Here is an 18,028-nt window from a genome sequence, read left to right as displayed (position 1 = left end):
CCGGCATCGCCCGGCGAGATGGGGGCGGGGCATCGGGCCACTTTTGTTTGCTCATTGCGCCGCTTCTATTGCATGTATTGCGAAAATATTTCGTACGCATGAACTATTCAATGTGTACTTGCTGCTAGTCAACTTTTCTTTTAATTCTAAAACCGCTTCACCTTCCCTTTAAAGACCTATATAATCAACGCCTAGCCGAAATAGCCTTCCTGAACTTTAAATCGGAACCAGAAATATTTTTATCATTATACACTAATACTGAGCCACTTTATAGTCTCAGGTACGCTGCCTTTAAAAAAAATTCAGACTAGGACAAGGTACGGCATGCAACTGCTTCAATGGCGGATCCCAAATCTTTTAAATATGTATACTTCTCTACTCGATGTGATGTAAAGCTGCTCTTCTGTGTTAGCCTTCGGGAAAAAAGTTAAACGGCTTCTACTCGCGCAATGGTGTCATGTTCTTCCGTCTCCTCTTTCGTAGCTCTGTTATTGTGTGCTTGTATTTTAAGTAATAAGGCTTCTGTGTTGTAATCACTCTAAAAAACTATTTTTCGGTATTTAACATGGGGTTTCTTATTAGGCATCTTTATGCCTTCAAATTCGGATCGGGGATACTGTACACACTTCGGAAATGGATACAAACTGTGTATGGTTAGCCTGATGTTTTTCTATAGTTGTACATTGATTTGTATAAGGTTTGAAATACAATGTCTAAACCATTTGCGTTTTGTAACAAACTGCTATTGTGTGTTTGTGCTGCCTGGGGGCTAGGGGCCTAGTCAGGCGACTTTAAATCTTGCCTTTCGCCATAGCCCCAGGGCAACCTTCTTTTGTTGCCCAAATAAACAATTCAATTCAATTCAACAGTGCGAATCGGTATCTGTTGCTTGGCGTTCGCTTTAATCATGTCGAAATGAAGGTATAAGACGCCGGCTTGATAACCCAAGGAACCCAGGTAAGATTCAGGCCCCGGGAAGCGTTTTATTTTTAATTTCACCACAAATCATTCATCATCGTCAGAGACAGTTGGCTTTCCTGCAGGGCGCATTGGCTGACCGTCATCAACAGTCTTAGCTTGAGCATCAGATTAGAGCTTAGCGTGGAATATCTAAAAATGTCTGTGAAAAACTTCTCAAGCTAATGTGGAGGGCTTAGATATCCCCTTAAACGTGAAAGAAATACAGTAGTTCTGACTAAATTACCTTGCACAAACGCAGGAGCTGACGATAAGTGGATTAAGCATTGCTCAGCTAAACCTGTGGACGACTGCACAAGGGAATCAGCGAGGACACAACAAATGTTCCTACAAAATGCTCCAACCTCCCATGCGAAGCTGACCTACACTCCCTCCCACACAAATCTGGGTAAAACGAAATGGTTGACACGGGCTCTTGAGAGATTACTATCGAGCGGTACCCAGCCTTGTCCCTTTTCATACAGCTGAGTTGGCACGTTGAAAAGCCGAATGCACTACCTCGAACTCCATACGGGCTACCCTCTTACCTGCTGACAATACCAGCCTACATACTCAGAACTCTCTTATTCTGTGGAGCGACTGTGGCGCCTCAACTCACACAGACTAGCATGTGGCTAGTCGCGTCAGGCTGCATGTATTTTGCCCCATACTTTCCCTAACTCAACTGCCCCGCATGTGGTGTACAATAAAGCATCGCGCATCTCTTAAGAAACTTCCCCCACGACGTATTTTCTAAATAACCACTGGTGAGCACTGCGAGGAGGTGCTTGGCAGTTCACACCCGGTTATTGAGGAGGGCGTAACGAAACGCGACACCAAGGTCGTTGGCAAGCTGGGGCTATCAGACATCACGCCTCACTCGAACAGGCATTTCAGAAATAAAGGTTTCTCTGTATCTCTGCTGCACCAACGTGCATGGTGCACCCTTTTAATAATAAACTGTCGGCACCGTTGCTTGGGGAAGGCCTACGCCGCGGGCCCGAAGAGTCCCGGGGAGTCATTTCACCACTGAATATGCAGTATCAAGCCGCGTGGTTTCTAAATGTTTCTAATGGTTAGCACATTGACGGCTCCGAGAGTAAGATTGTCTCAGCCAAATGCGCCGGGCTGGAGCCCGTTGGGACGTCATGGCAAGGTTGCGCGTCATTGTTGTGTAGGTGCTGTGGCGGAACGTGTGCGTGTTGCGGTGCGACGTAGCTGACTTCGCCTTATGTGGCCACTTTTACGCAACTTGAGGCGAGAGCTGATACTGCACTTGTAAGCTTAACTGTTTCGGAGGGGAGTTCCTACACCGCTGGTCACAGAAGTTGTCACCGGATGCAACACTGTTTCGACCGTTGCCGCTATTGCCACCTCGTTCATCGACTTCCACTCGTGAGTATTGTGCATCTCATCAACATTACCTGTGAAATATCAGGCTTTATTAGTATTGCCAGTGTATCTATGAAAAGGCATATACGTTGTACTTTGTTGCTGGCGTTGTGTGAAACTTGCCTTCGAAAGAAAGCGGTAGCGTTATAGACGGGACGGAGCAATAAGTAGATAACATTTTCGCTTTGTTTTGTTAGTTTAGCCCCTTCCGCTCCATTGGGTCCCGCCTCCTCTCGAAGGTATGTACCAGTCAGACCAAGTTCAAACTCTTGTGAAGCGTGCCTCCACAAAAACGGTTGTTGGCGACGCGAATTTTAAGGGATTAACAGCCCACGTAGACGAGGACATAAAAAGAAGAGGATAGGACAAAGCGCTGAAATATAAATGAGTTTTATTGAGACAAGAAAGACATAAACCGAAGAACATCCTATAGAAATGGCAACACCACCTAACGTACACATCTAGCGCACCGCCAGCTAGACCCATTGCTCCTACTGGTGATGCGATGCTGATTTGCCGTAGTGGCCTATTTGTGTTGACGTTTTGTCCATATTCTTTGGAAGGCCTCGTTTCACACTCGTGCTTAAAGACACAACGCCTTAGAAGTGTCTTCGGGATTGTTTGTGTTCGCGGCATAGAAGGTGACTTTTGTACAGTCAGGAAAAAAAAAACATTGGAACGCGCCAGTGTTCACCAGAACTGCGAAACCCGGTGCGCGGCAATGATGTAATAACACGAATGGGTGGCTTTCCAATTTTTGCATCCTGTGTGTACATATTTACTATGTTTGGGCGAAGAAACCGTAGAATGACAAAATCAGTGCGGTGTTACTCGTTTCAGTCCTACAGCATTTTAGCACAAGCAGCTTGCAAACTTGCCATCCTAACATTTGTGTTTTTAGCACACCATTCTTGCCAATATAGCAACCTCGTTTTTGCACAATTTGGTGTCTCTTTTATGTCTAGCACTGAAGTTCAAACGTAACACCAAACTCGTAACAAGAGTGACTGCCAACTTTCAATTGGGGAAGACCTATCGTGAATAGCATGTAATACAGTCAAGTCACTCCACCTATGCAACAAACAAAGCCTGTTGCATGCCATAAATTTGAGCCCGTATCAAGTGCATATCGCGTGTATCACGTTTTACTTCGCCTGCATCTTGTTTGCGTCTTGATTTTCCCGTCTGCCAGTCATGTTTGTTGCTTAAATGCCACCCAAGCACCCAAGACGTTACATTTTGCATGTGCTGCATTACTGAGGCATACATTTGTTAACTTGTTTTTCCCATGTAGTTCCTGGTGCAAGCCAATGCAATCTCATGCCCCACCCTGCACTGGATTGTAGGAATTATGCGGTACGTGTTCTCATGTGGCCGCATTAACTATGCATCGATGCAAAGTTGAATTGTAAAGATATTCAGCTTGCTTGGGATCAGGGTATAGTAGGCGCAGTAGTAGCCAAAGTGAGTGGGGGTGACCTATTATTTTGGTTTCATTCCCACCGGTTTTTTAAGCAGTGCCTCAGCCCCCCCCCCCCCCCCCTTCCGTCACACGGCCGTAGTTTGCTTGAAAACCTAAAGGCCAGTGAAAGAACATGAGCAAAATGCACATAATTTAATGATAGCCTGCCTAAAAAACTGACTACAGTCGAATTCAAACCTCGCCAGTTTGAATGCAGTTATCACTGGAAATGTGACGTAAACAGAGTTTAAATTAAGGGTGACTATGTTCGAATGAAATTTTGCAGTAATAAGTTCTTGCACTACTTTGATGGTTACTGCTATACAACATATACTTCACCGAAAATCTTAGGACTAACAGGACAAGCGGACAGGACAGCAGGACGTGTTTGTCAGTGATGTGCTTTTTGAAAGTTTAGTTATGCCCACCTCGCCATTCTGCTGCCTGATGTATACTTCCATGGAAATGACACTGTCCGGTTTGATGCATGTTTATTTCTGCCACATTTTGTGGACATGGCTTCGTCCGTGTATATATTGTCACTTCAATCACAAAAGCGGTTAGTATGCATACAGAAAAATATTTTGCAGGTTCGGATGGGACCTGTATGCTGGGCTAAAATGTCCTCAGTCATCGTGCACGAAATATATTTCTTCTAAATTTGGTACCTCACATTGGCCATCATAGTTAGTTTTAGGTTGTCTTAGTAGTGACAATCATATGGTTAAATCTTTGTTGTAGCCAGCATAGCCGTCACCTCCAGAATCCAGGGGCCCTATAGCTTCTGGTGCGTTCCAGATCGGCCGTGGGTTGAAAGCCCAAGTGTCCTTACACAGTAGGCCAGCGGGTTCTCGTTCCAAAGTCTGAAGCTTACGGAGCATTTCCAGGGGGTCGCACTCCAAGATCGCAGCCTGAGGTGTCATGAAGCCCTGGCGAGGGTCAAAGGAAGGTGGGGTTTGTTCCAGGAACAAAGCCTGCTCTCCTTTTTAGATTCGAAGCATCTCATGGTCGGGGCTATGTCCCTCCCTTGTTGTTGACGCGCCGTCTACAATCCTACTGCGCATGCTTGGCTTGCTGAACGCCCGGTGGTGTCTCCCTTTAATGGCTCCTGGAGCGTCGCTCCAGGAGCCATTAAAGGGTAAGACACCACCGGGCGTTCAGCAAGCCGAGCATGCGCAGTGGGGGTGGGGACGGCGCAACAACAACAACAAGGGAGGGACATAGCCCCGACCATGAGATGCGTCGCATCTAAAAAGAAGAGCAGGCTTTGCTCCTGGAACCAACCCCACCTTCCTGGAACCAACCCCACCTTCATATGCATTGCAAAACTCGCACATTCACATACAAAACACCTAAGTACCCTAAAAAAGTACGCCTGCGAGAAGTTTGAAAATAAAGTATAGCAGATATAGCTAACGTAAATGTAACTGTGATAAACATGTACGAAGTAAAAAACTGAAATACTAGTAATATCTGAACTACGTCAGCAAAATATGTCTGAATATCACCCACAAATATAGTTGCAGAGAACGTCTTTGACATTGTCGAAAAACATCCGAATATAAGGTACCAGGAACATTATCCTAACATACAATATATTCATAAAAATATTGCATGTTGTTCGGATGTCTAATAGATATACTGCTGGGACATAGACCTTCGGATCTTTTTGGGCTGTCGCACAGATGTTAGTGGTTTGCTGGGTTCCGCAACACGTGAAGAACCATTTGCGTATCATAAATCCGTAAGTGCTCGTGTAACTATTTTTTTGTTAAACTTTCACTGGCAGGATGAAAATCTTGTTGCCGCCAAAAGTACAGTTAGCTAAGGCGAGACTGCACGGTCTCGTTGAATTATTGACGCGGAGAGACGAAGCTTTCATGCTCATCAGCCCCCACCTAAAAGCGTTTTTATGATATTAGGACGATTAGGAAGAAATTTAACATATACATTTATTGCCCCCCGAAACAAGAGTATTTTTACGATTCTTTTCTGTTCGTACAAATAAACGCATTAGAGTATGTGGGCTAAAAAAGCACAATCTCTGAGCTGTCTCGGAAGATGCAGTGTGCTGAAGGTTGACCAGCCACTATCTATCGACATACCCAACACCTTATACATAGACAACCAAAGTGTATACGGAAAGTGCATACAGGCTCTATAAAAGGTGTTTCCTTTGTGCAATAATGGAAATGCCTTAGGTTGATGGTATGCCAAATTCAGCCCGAAGGTATTTACTACACTTGGAAGAAGTTTTTGTTACTTTTAAAGAAACGTCTTAGGTTTTAGTGGCTAGAAAAGCAAGACCTGTGCCGTAATTTGATGCATCACAAATGTAAGACATTAATTCTCTGGTTGCAAAATCTGTTGCGACATCAGTGTTTCTCCAAACGCAAATTCCATTATTTTTGAAGCGGTGTTCTCGCACAGAACGTCGTCTCCATTGTCGTGCCTTACAGGTTCACTTTCTTTCCTCGAACTTGGCGAATCCATAGCTTGAAGATGCTCTGAAAGAAAATAACAGGATTTTAGGTACTTGCACCTTTATTTGGTGGTACAATAAAGTTTAGGATGCAACGTTGCACTAGCTCACTCTGCAAAGCCAACGACGTGTATACAGTAAAGTAATTGGGGTCTTATGGCGGGAAACGTCGCATAAGTGCTCGAATAGTGCCATAGATTGACAGAATTGGCAGGCGGTTTTGCTTTTCCGACAACAGCGTATCGGGTGAAGGCGGCCTACATTGCGATTCCAGCGCTGAGCAGTACCCCCATCGTGCTATCGCGGTAGCACTTAACAGGTGCTTTTAGGCCTTTCTCCTTCTGTATCTTGGTGCATTGGAAAAATGTATTTCCACTCAGTGGAGTGCTGTTAAGGTGTACCGAATGTGTTACGATATTCCGGGTAGCTGAGTATCTCAAGAGAGAGAGAGAGTAAACTTTATTCAATTTGCCAGCTGTGTAGCTTAGTCGTCGGCCGTGAGCCCTTGGGCTCTGGCAGCGTCCTCAGCCAGCTTGTCGGCCCAGAGTTGATCTTCCGGGCTGGAGCTGAGCAGCACGGTCTCCCACTGCTCACTGTTAGTGATTGTGCGGCCATTTGTGATCGCCTGCGGACACTGCCATAGCATGTGCGCCAGGTCCGCTCGTTCCTGACATCTATGACACTGGGGGGAATAGCGCCCTGGGTAGCAATAGCTATACACTAGGGGATTTGGGTACGAGTGGGTCTGTAGCAGTCGCCAGACCACCGAATGCCGTTTACTGAGGGATGGGTGCGCGGGTGGGAAGCGGGCCCGGCCTAAACGGTAATGACTGATGATATCACTGTACCATAACAGCCTGTCCCTGCCTGACATTGGGACGAGTTCCGCATTGGAAGGGCCATCCGCTCGGTCGGTAAAGCCTCGAGCGGCTTCGTGCGCAGACTCGTTCCCTGCAAGGCCGGAGTGGGCAGGGGTCCAAATTAAGTTGATCTTGCCTGTCCGGTTTTCGAGGTGGAGACGAGAAATGAGGATTGCGGACGCCTCCCTTGATATGTGTCCTCGTGAGAAATTTAGAATTGCTGATTTAGAGTCGCTGATGATTGTCTTGATTTTTGTGGAGGCAACCATGGCTAAAGCAATGGCTACCTCTTCTCCAACCACCGAGTCTCTCGCTCGGATAGAGCAGGAGGCGATGGTGTTGCCCTGATTGTTGACCACCGCTATGGCCATTGCCTCGCGACCAGCGTAATCAGCCGCGTCCGCATAAGCAACGTTCTCGACTTTCGCAAAGCGTCTTTGCAGGGCACGGGCTCTGGCCTCTCGCCGCCCCCTGTTATGTGTAGGATGCATATTACGCGGGAGCGGAGAGACCTGAATATTTTCATGTATTGTTGACGGGATCGCGACACTAGTAGGCGCACTGTGGGGGTGAGCTACACCCAGCGAGTCGAGTATGTGGCGCCCCGGTGTGCTGTAGGTCAGCCGTACGAGTTGCCCTAGCCGTTGAGCCTCGATCACTTCGTCCAGACTATTTGTAGGCCCAGGGCCTCAAATCGCTCGGTGGACGTGTTTAGTGGGAGACCGATGGCTCGCTTGTAGGCTCTGCGGAGGAGAGCGTCTATTTTAATTGCCTCTGCCCGCTGTAGCCGGAGGTACGGAGTGGCGTACGTCACCCGACTTATTACAAAGGCCTGCACGAGGCGTAGGAGGTTGGCTTCTTTCATTCCGTGGTTGCGACCAGCTATCCTGTATATTAGCCTGGTTGTTTGGTGCACAACTTTTTCGAGGAAGACACTGAGCAAGTGCGAGTGATTCTTGTTTGTTGTCTCGAACACCATAGAGTTCCTTTCATGCAGTAATAGCTAGAGGGGAGGGAAATTGGCGCTAGTGTGAACGTAAACTCCGAGGCGGCGCTTGCACTTCGATGGGAATGATGGGTAGTTCTGGAACCGGATTGCGTAGGATCGAAATGGGCCTACACATGTTAAAGAAACTCCCTTTGGCTCTGATGGCCTTATTAAGGTAGTGTGGCCAGTGGCACTGACATAGGATATCAGAAGCCCATGGCCGATTTCGCAATTCTTTATGGCTGTGAACAACAGCGTACGGTGGCTTCTTGTACAAGCCGGCTATTTCAATACCCTCCTTAGCCCTAACATCAGGCTTTGAGGCCTAACGTTGGCAACCGGTACGGGCAGCATGACAAAATTGACCTTTACGTTGCTTAGCCCCTGATTCGCCGCGGTGGGTCAGTGGCTAAGTCGTTGTGCTGCTGAGCACGAGGCCGCGGGTTCGTTTCCCGGCCGCCGCGGCTCCTTTTCTGGTGAGGGCGAAGAGCAAAAACTCCCGTGTGCTAGAGATTTCTGCCCACGTTAAAGATTCCACGGTGGTCAAAATTAACCCGGAGCCCTCCACTACGGCTCGCCTTATCGCATCTGTTGCGTAGGCGCGTTAAACCCTACAATGAATCATCAGTCTGCTTCGAACGACGTTAGGGGCAAATTTGAGGTCACCTCAAGTTAACATTAAAGATAGGCCATGCGACATTCGCGCTGAGGTTTATTCGCCAGTGATGACGACAGTAATTGGGAGAAACTCAAGGTCAATTTACTAAAATAATTTTGGCCGTAGCGTCGCCAAGCCCACCCCAATTTTTACATTCACACTCCTGATGTTGAATGACAATCAATGCGCTGCAAAGATTACTACATCACCCATTCAGCTGCAACGTCAGAATTTCTCCACCATGTACAGCTTACCACTATTCGACATTCAAAATGTTTTAACGAGCCTATTACCGCCACAGGCCATAAAAATGGACAACTGCACCTACCACCATAGCCATAGAACTACTATAAACTCCGGCGGACACAGGCCTGGAGATTAACGAGGCTACCCACAATAAAAATCTAAGGCTTCCTACCCGAGCTGGAGCAAGCCCGGTTCGATACCCTGGTACCAAATCTGCCAAAGACAGCACGGTGTCATTTAAAGTAGGAAGCATGCACCGTCCCATATCTAAAAAACTTTTCTACGCCAAAGTTCTGCTCACGCCTCCAAAAACACACCTGGCGACTAAACGTCATCCACCCGCCTTTCTATCCCTCACTAGACGTCAAAGCATCAGGAGCTCCTGAAAGCACTCTTATGTAATATGGAGATGCATCAAGATGACTTTCACTACAATTTTCTGCAGTAAGTGGTGGGGAGGCGCGCTGATAGGCTCAGACCGGTAGATCCGAACCTCCCTGGTCACCAGAGGCGCCGACGTCGTTTCCCAGCATAAATAGGCAGCCACAACAAAACCACCGTCTAGATGCACAAATCTCAAAAAGTGTTTTCTGACTTCGGAGCACCGCCTTATTCTCGGAAGTATCTCTGCGCGGGCATGAATAACCGCAACCATTGTCATATAGGCAAAAAATTACGCCCATCTTCCCGCGAGGGGAACCCTGATGTGATGCGACGCATAGGGGGGTTCGATTGGCGTTTCCGTTGGGTTGATTCTCTAAATCGGGTGAAACGTGTTGTGAACAGAGTCGCGTATGCGCGCACTTGCGCGCCGGAGCAGACGCAAACGGAGCGAAGCGCGCGCGCGCAGCTGTTGTTCTTTATGATAATGAGACAGAGTGAGAGTGTTGCGCCAGCTGTCGGAGAGAAGAACGGGGGAGAGTTCCCTATGCGCAGGTGGTGTGCGGACGCCGACGACGCCGGAGGGACATACCCCAGAGCAAGAGATGCGTCACATCTAACAACCATAAGACCAACAAAACGTTTAAAAGTAACAAGACATAACCTGGTACCTGCAGCTTGAAGTGAATATGCTTTCATCCACGATACTGAGTACCCGGTAGTGAAATCGACGAGATAAGGTCGCTCTTGAGCATAGCACGTAAATACACTACCTGCTGCAGGCCACGGCGCGTGCACGGAACACCGACACGGGGGCATGAATAGGACACTTTATTACTCGGGTTCTCGTTATTTCCAGTTTATATATCTCTTCCGCAACGATTGATGTGCAATAATGGCAGGGAACAAAGTAGGTATGTGCGGGCCCGAGAGTAGGAGGATAAACATCTTTATTGTGGGAAAACGTTTCGTGGACCCTTCAGGGTGTGAAATGCTCAGTCCAGGACCCCATATGCCGTGCCAGCCGCTACAGCCCGCTCAACCAGCCGAAGCTGGTCGGGTAGGCATGAGCTGGGCGGGACACTCCTCCACAGCTCGGGAGAGTTGTAAGGGTTCGGCTTAGGGAGAGGGTGGGCCCGACATTATGCTTAAAGTATCGCCTTGAGGTTGGACGCCATCACCCCGTGGCCGCAGCTCCATGTACAATGAGTCTTACGTCGCCTAGCACATCGTAATTGCCTCGGTTTCAATTTTCTTTGCGTTGTACCTGTACACAAAACGTTACCCAAACGCCTTGTTTGGCGGTTTAAGGGCATCAACCACCTCTGATTAGAAAAATGGTTCACTGTACCTAATGCACTCCTCGCTGAGGGTAGCCACGAAATACGAAGTGGGTACCCTTGTTGTACAAACCCACAAATTTCTGGTTACTTTCAGTCGGATGTTCGACAACATTTATATTACGAGAAATGTAAGGTACTGTCCAGCGATATTCCTTGGTTGACACTGGGAAAGGGCATCTATAAAACGTTCAACTATCTTGTAGTGGACCATGTTAAAAAAGTTGTAGCTTGTTTACGACATCTTTTCCCAGTGGTTGCACGTTGACGACATCAGGCCTCAAAGTGTGGCGTCAAGTCTAAAATTATATGCTTAGGCTTAGCGTTTACTAACATTAAAGGTCACCTATCGACCTTGTAAGCAATTTCATATTAATTGTACGTCGAGCTCCAGGTACCGGTTGAAGACAACAGCCCTGCATACGTGACTTCAGACGTAACCTCGGGCAGTTGCGTAACCGCATCGCCCCCTTTAGGGTGCACCAACCTTCCCGCAAGTGCATTACCGTTATATTGCTTGTATTCACTGGCGAAGCGCGCATGCAGGCAACCGTGTGAGTGCACCGTCACTGGTTACATCCGGCTCCGGGGGATGGTGGTACTAGCCTGTGCTAAGCACATGACCGTGCTGCACTCTATTTCACCGAACGCAAAGTATTGCCTCGAGTCCAATGTGAGTGCGATTAATAACATCTCTGTTGACCCCACGATTGAGAACCGGGTTGAAACGGAGCAGACGACGCACGCGGGTGTTTTTTTTTTTCTTCGGCGTGCGGGAGCAGTGGCCCAGGCCGCGCCATGCTTGTGGCGCATCGGCCATGTCTGTGGCCGTTTCCAGTGTTGCCAATTGAAGAAATTGACAGATAAACTTTTTAACGAATACTACCTATGCAAACTTAACACCACCCGCATAATCGGGACAAGCAGGTAGGCCATACGTGCTTTCGCAATAAAAATATCAGTAATGGCAACGGTCGGTCCTGATGATCCCCTGAAATGACACAACAATAAGACCTGCCTTACTTTTTTAGTCTTTAAACAGATTTTACATCTTTTGAAGCAGTGGTACTTTTTGCCACAGCAGTCAGCCTCTTTTACCAAATATTTGGGAACGTCTCTTACTGAACGTCTGGCAGTGCCACTTACCAGGGGATAAGACTCGTTCAAGTAGCGCTTTACTGAAGTGCAAGTTCATTGAAACACTAAAAGCATGAACCTGCCATTCACACAATTGGTTTGACTTTGACGGTAGATAGTTCGCTTCAACGAACTACGAAGAGACTTTACTAAAGAGCACTGCAGAAAATTTATCTTTTTTGTAACTCTAAATTAGTGTAAACAGGTTAATATCTCCGTATAAAAATATCCTCCCTGACATTCACAAAAACCTTTATTGCGAGAGCAATACATTCGGCATAGGCATGACCGAGCAATGGTTCAAAAGGCCGATAGTTTGAAAATAATCAAGGTAAAGAAAGAAAAACTCATTGAATTCGGTATGCCATTCAAACCCCAGCCTAAAAGATGCGGCTGGAGCACGCATCATATACACAATAGAAAATTTTTTATTCCAGCGAAATTAACTTGAACCTATGATTGCGCTGCAGCACAGAATTAGACACTTCGGCGGAGGCATGTATGCAGGTGTGCAGAAGTAATGTGAGCATGTTATTCATAAAGCGAGCCAAATACGTTTACGTTAATAGCGTATATGTATGGCTGGCAACGGCGATTGGCCAGCTTTCTGAGTCATAGTGGAGAAAACAAGAAGTAACGCCAGAAAAAATGATTATGACGATGTTCATGAGGAGGCATCGTCGCCCAATCGGGGGTACCGGGAGTAATTCTAGCCCGCTTATTGCAAAATTAACAGAGCACGTGTATAATATCAGCGTAAGTTCGGGTAGTGCATAACAGCGCGATTGGCCTCATACGTCTCGGCAACAGAATAAAAAAGGCGCATTTGGAACAGTATAAAGACGATTTTTTTTTTCTAATCAAATATATGTTAGCGGTAGTTGCAATTAATGTATGTGTACTATGTATGTACCCACTCCTGCTTGGGCCCGAATAGGGCCTGCAGTATTTGTAAATAAATAAATAAAAAATTCTAACAAGAGGACACCATCGCATCACTTGCCACTTTTGTGTTGTCTCAGCTATTTCTAGTGCGACAGACTCTGAAGCGGCCACCCCAGCGGAAGCACTGCGCTGTGGCAGCCCACAAATACACGCCTCAGACGAGGATGCAAAGGAACCAAAAATATCGCATCGCGAGCCCAGGCAGGTGTTCAATCTAGCTAGAGCGAAAACTAAACGGCTCCACCGCAACTGCTACGACATCAAGATTACACGCAAAGAGACATTTACATTTTAATAAAAACGACACCAGAACGGGTGGTCACCCTATTACGACCGACTTAACTATAGACTTGGAAGATGTGATAGTTGGAAAGAAAATGTAGCCATCTTAATTTTAAAATACCGGCGCGTAAGCAGCTTGAGAAGTCTTCCCAAATTCTTGCGATAAGCCTACCTGGCCAATAATCATAAAGTCTAACTTCCCATTTACCGACTGTGGTCAGATGCTAAACTGGTGAAGTCAACCGCAAGTGAAAAATTCCATACAGAAAAATGGTTTTACTGACAAAAAAATATGACTCCAACCCACGCTGTGAAGGTGGTTGGAAAGCAAAGCTATGAACGACACCTACAAAGATTCCACAGATGAAGTCACTGGAATTCACACACGTGGCTCTAGCAAAAGTGAAACCAGACATTCTGCCAGCCGTTACACTCTAATCCGGGTAACCGATAATGTAACTTCTAAACGGAAGTAACCTATAAAATAAAGGTTACAATGGATTCATTTTGATGTTTTCTTTATCCCAGTCCGTTCTAAGGGTTACAAGCGTGAGGTTAAAAGCGATTTATAGGTTACAATAATGATTTATAGGTTACATCAACAAAATCTGACATGTAACCTCTACGTTGTAACCTATAAAACGCCCTGTAACCTCTAAGAGATGCTCGTCGCGCCTTCTCTCCCGGCGGCCGTTGATTTCTCCGTTGCATGACGGGATATAGAGTAATGGCGGCGCCGGCAGGCCCGGTGGCCGCGTTTTCGCGCCACTCGAGCCTTTTAACCGCTGTGATACCCCTACGATGAAGCGAGGATTGCTGTAACAAGACTTATTTGTCGGCGTGAGTCGCGGAGGCTGCGGCGAGCCCATTTGTGACTGGCAGCGCTTCACGGACCGTTCTTCTACGACCAGCATCAAGTTCGCATGTTGGACCAATGCCCCGGCGCCAGTGAAAGCGAACTCGGTGAGTATATTCCCGTGACGGTTTCGGTGTTTTCATTGGATGTATCTTTTCGCTGGGGGCTTTTCAATTTGAAATTGCAGCATTCGAGAGGGATTTTCGTTACCTGACTGGTTGCTTCGCTGGACGTTTTCTGTTGTCCGCGACGGCAATTGAATGAAATCACAGGCTTGCGTTCGTTGCATAAGACTAGAGCGGACGATCGGGAAAGCACAGATAACGGCGCCCGTGACCTGCTTTCTGCTCTGTTTGCGCGCCTTCGTCATGTGTTGAGCGTTTTGTTTACGCTGTTCGCTGCATCGGGCGCACTTGACGAGTTATTGGACCATGTAATTGCCAGGTAGCTCTGTTTGAATAATTGAATTTTTTCCCATTAAAGTCTTATATTATCGCGCTATTCTCTGGGTATTATCATTTTGTTTCAGTCGTCGGAAAATGTTTATTTTTCTCGCTGCATATATTCGGAATGGTGTTCATTTTATTGGTCTTGTAGTAATATATCCGGATAAACACAAGGTGTGTGCTGCAGAAAAGTAGTCAACTAAATGCTGCCCGAAATTTCTAAACTCACTTTTGTCCAGCACAAGCCTCTTTTTTGTGAAAGTTTGCCTTACGGCACAATAAAAGTTTTCGTATGTACAACAGTCCTCATTTTTTTCATTCTTTTCCTTGAGTGGGTAAATTTGGTGTTAGTCATTTTGAGACAGCGGGCCATTTCCACCATGTTAAGTGGTTTATTATTCTCATTCGCGCAAATCAGTCGTTTATTTATTCGCGCGGTATTGCAGGGCAAATGATTGTCTCGCGTGATCCTAGTGTAGCGCAGTAAAGCGACTTTACAGAATGGTGGTATGTATGAGCCAGCATGCAGGCTGCTTGATTGTTTTTTGATGATACAGAAATTGTGACGAATTACACAGAGACAGGTGCAGGTGTAAAAATGGGTTCTGCACCCTCATCGGATCCTGGCTGTTCAAAAAGTGGGGTTGCATCTGGCTACCTATGCTATGACTTATCAGCACTACTGTTTTTTCTTACAGGCAGTGTTCCTTGAGCTGACAACTAGGACTCCCCTGCGTATGACACAAGTTGAACTGAAGTCTGATTTCAGAGGAAACAACGGTATGAAAATGCAATAACTAAAACACATTCATTCAAATATTCTTTGTAAAGATGGCACCCAGGCCTGCACAGACAAAAGTATGATTCACTTGTAAAAATGCGAGGCCTTTCTTCAAGTGTTATGATGTTATATTTCGTATCTTATTTTGCCTCATGTTTAGTGACTCTGTCTTTCAGTTCGTTACTACGTGAATGTTATGAATTCACATAACGATTTCCTCAGTATGGAGCTTTGTAGTTTTTCAGCAACTCTAGCTATTCTATAGGATGCGTGGTTTTGCAGAGCCAACAAGAACTCTTTTTCTAAAATAGCTCTGTAAGAAATCTCCAGTTGTTAGTGAGTGCTTGTGCTGTGTTCTTTTCTTCGTCTTGTCAAGTTTGAGGTGTTCTTTCATTATGAATGTATACCAACTGCCCAGCTCTAAAGCCTATTGCATTTTAACCCAAATAACCCTTCGAGTCATTACAGGTACAGACCTCCTGGGAATGCCACTTGAAGACCGGTGCAAGTTCTAGATGTATCCTCTCCCACAACACATCTGGACGAAGAAAAAATGTAAGTTGGCGATTCCTTTTTACTGATAGCCGAGGAAGAAACCACCGATAAGAACACTTTACTTAAAATGAAAAACGTTTCGGCTTCCACGTGGGATCCTTGTTCAAAATGAAACTGCCAGTACAAGGGGGGGGGGGGGGGGGAGGCGGAGGAGGATGTTTAAGTACAGCCAAAAATGTGACGCAGGTGGCGTCAGCATGGTGAAAGCACGTTTCCTGGGTTTAGTGCGACGTTCGCTCTGTTGCGTGTACGAGTGATTCCACATGAAGGCGCGGAAACGTTTTTGTTTTCTCTTTTGCAAATGTATGTCAGTTTATCTCGTAGCCCAAAGTTTCTGCCTGTTCTGGGGGAGCATGCAGAAACATTTCGCGAGATAAACTGGAACACGGCATGATTAAAATTCGGGAAGGTTGGCCGGTATGACTATAGTGGCTTCGCGTTGTTCTGAACAATGCGGCCAAATTACTCTGTGTAACGATTACTGTGAAATTATTAGGAAAGGCCGTAAATCACTCCTCTGGTGTGGCCTTTCATTTCATTCTCTGGTCTCCGTCTTCATTTCCGTGCAATATATTTTTCGTACTTCACATGCCTGTGGTTTGGTGTGAGGGGCTTATGGTTGCACTGGATTTTGTTCTTTTTCTGAAATTTTCTGTAGATGGCTCTTCAAGATGGGGAAATCCAAGTGACGGCCCCTCACATATATGCCTCCATCTGCCGCAGCAGGGAATAAGTTATTCAGATGACCTCGGGAAATCTTCAGCGTGCCCTGATTTTGTGCCTGCTTGTGTACTACGTAAATTGCGAAGCTTATCTCTGAATTTTTCCAAGCGCCTTTTTTCATGCAGGAAACTATAGATACCATTTAAAGTTTGTCCAAAAGACAGATTGCAATCGGCCTAGAAACTTGTTAGTGCTGCATAAAAAAAGATAACTTGGCGTGGCAATCACAATTCAGGTGGAACTGTAAAGAGGAACCTAAGAGGGAAGTGTAAAGATGGATTCGTAAAGACGAGTGAATTCCAAGTGTAATATTAGACTGAGTGAAACGGAGAATGTAGGGAACATAGCCATAAACACTGCTTTGTATGAAAAAGTGAATTTGTAATAAATGTTCTTTCTACTTTCCCACATTCTGCGTTTTTTCTGTGGGGAACCACGACAACAACGCTGTACTGGGAAAGTGCACCCCTGAGAACCATCTTATCAATGTACCTTAAACTCGAATTCGTCTGAAATTGTTCAATGGCAGTATCCAAACAATTCGGAATGCTTTGCATACATCCGTGCAAATATTGAGGTAAAAAATTTGTATATTTGGCCATGTTTGTGAACCTGTTCACGCAACATTTATTAAATAGGTTTAATAAGGATATATGAATAAACCGATTTTTACCTGGAAGTCTAAAGCAATATAGGAAACACCAATTCGCCCAGGAATCCGCACTCGTCTAATACTCATTAAGGAACGATAATAACGTTGGGGTGGTTCGCAGCTTTGCTTTTTAATAAATAGCCCACAGGTGTTTCATAATAATAAATGTGAATGTTCAAAACTACCGATGCCAAACTTCTGGAAATGTGCTCCTGTTAAATGCGCAAATATGTGTGCATGTACTGCAATTCTCTTTTGATAAGCATGGCCTTGGTTGTCAGACAATAATTTTTGGCTTAAGGCTATGTTATCATAACTTTGGCGTCCTTTTGAAGTATGCTATCAAGTGCATGTTTCCACTCAAGCTTGGTTTCACTAAAGCCTAATGTTGTTTAACTAAAGCTCAATTTAGCAAAAGACCTATCATGCATGTTTGATACTGGTTTCTTAAACGCCACAAAGCTGATGCAAACATCAAATTTAGTTATGCCTGTTTATAAGACTTAAGCGTCGCCAATACTCACGAAGATTTTTGGGTGACAACCTGGGTAACAATTATCGAACAGGTAATGCAATGCATATATATTAAGAGAACATTTTCAAGCTTTTTGGCACTGCTGTTTTAGGAATGATAAAAGTAACTTCTCTTTTAGCCCCAGCCGCGTGGCCGGCAGTTTATTCAAGGGACGAAGAAAAGACACCCGACGCAAAAGTTTAGACGGCGCAATGGACAGCATGGTCGCACATATCTTCCACTAACGCAATGTTTGTTCACCACGCGGGAAAGGCGCCTTCGGAGTGCCGCCACAGCGGCGCCGGCGAAAGCGCGCCTGGCGCGCAACATCGCACCTTCCAATTTGTGTGGCCTTGGACGGCGGTAGATGT

At 45.9% G+C, this 18,028-nt stretch overlaps 1 protein-coding gene and 1 long non-coding RNA gene across 3 annotated transcripts in view; one reads left to right on the top strand and one right to left on the bottom strand.

Annotated features, from left to right (window-relative positions):
- Nucleotides 1–4,121: 4,121 nt before the first annotated feature.
- Nucleotides 4,122–18,028, bottom strand: part of LOC144158853 (putative phytanoyl-CoA dioxygenase) — a 52,103-nt gene continuing 38,196 nt past the window's right edge. For both annotated transcript variants that reach the window (XM_077690020.1, XM_077690021.1), the window contains exons 10-11: nucleotides 6,269–6,318; nucleotides 4,122–4,740 (exon numbers count right to left, since the gene is read on the bottom strand). In XM_077690020.1, coding sequence (XP_077546146.1) covers nucleotides 4,731–4,740; nucleotides 6,269–6,318 — 60 coding nt within the window. In that variant the 3' untranslated portion in view covers nucleotides 4,122–4,730. The remainder of the gene's footprint in view (nucleotides 4,741–6,268; nucleotides 6,319–18,028) is intronic.
- LOC144157824 (uncharacterized) lies at nucleotides 13,597–16,899 on the top strand. Its single transcript, XR_013319882.1, has 3 exons — nucleotides 13,597–14,093; nucleotides 15,131–15,768; nucleotides 16,427–16,899. It is a non-coding gene; the product is annotated as an uncharacterized LOC144157824 (long non-coding RNA).

Source organism: Haemaphysalis longicornis, unplaced genomic scaffold (genome assembly GCF_048455015.1).
Source record: "Haemaphysalis longicornis isolate Haplotype H1 unplaced genomic scaffold, Haemaphysalis longicornis Haplotype H1 scaffold_10, whole genome shotgun sequence".
In the NCBI taxonomy this organism is placed as follows: domain Eukaryota; kingdom Metazoa; phylum Arthropoda; class Arachnida; order Ixodida; family Ixodidae; genus Haemaphysalis; species Haemaphysalis longicornis.
The sequence above is the reverse complement of the archived record's forward strand: the minus strand, read 5'-3'. Positions and strand labels throughout refer to the sequence as shown.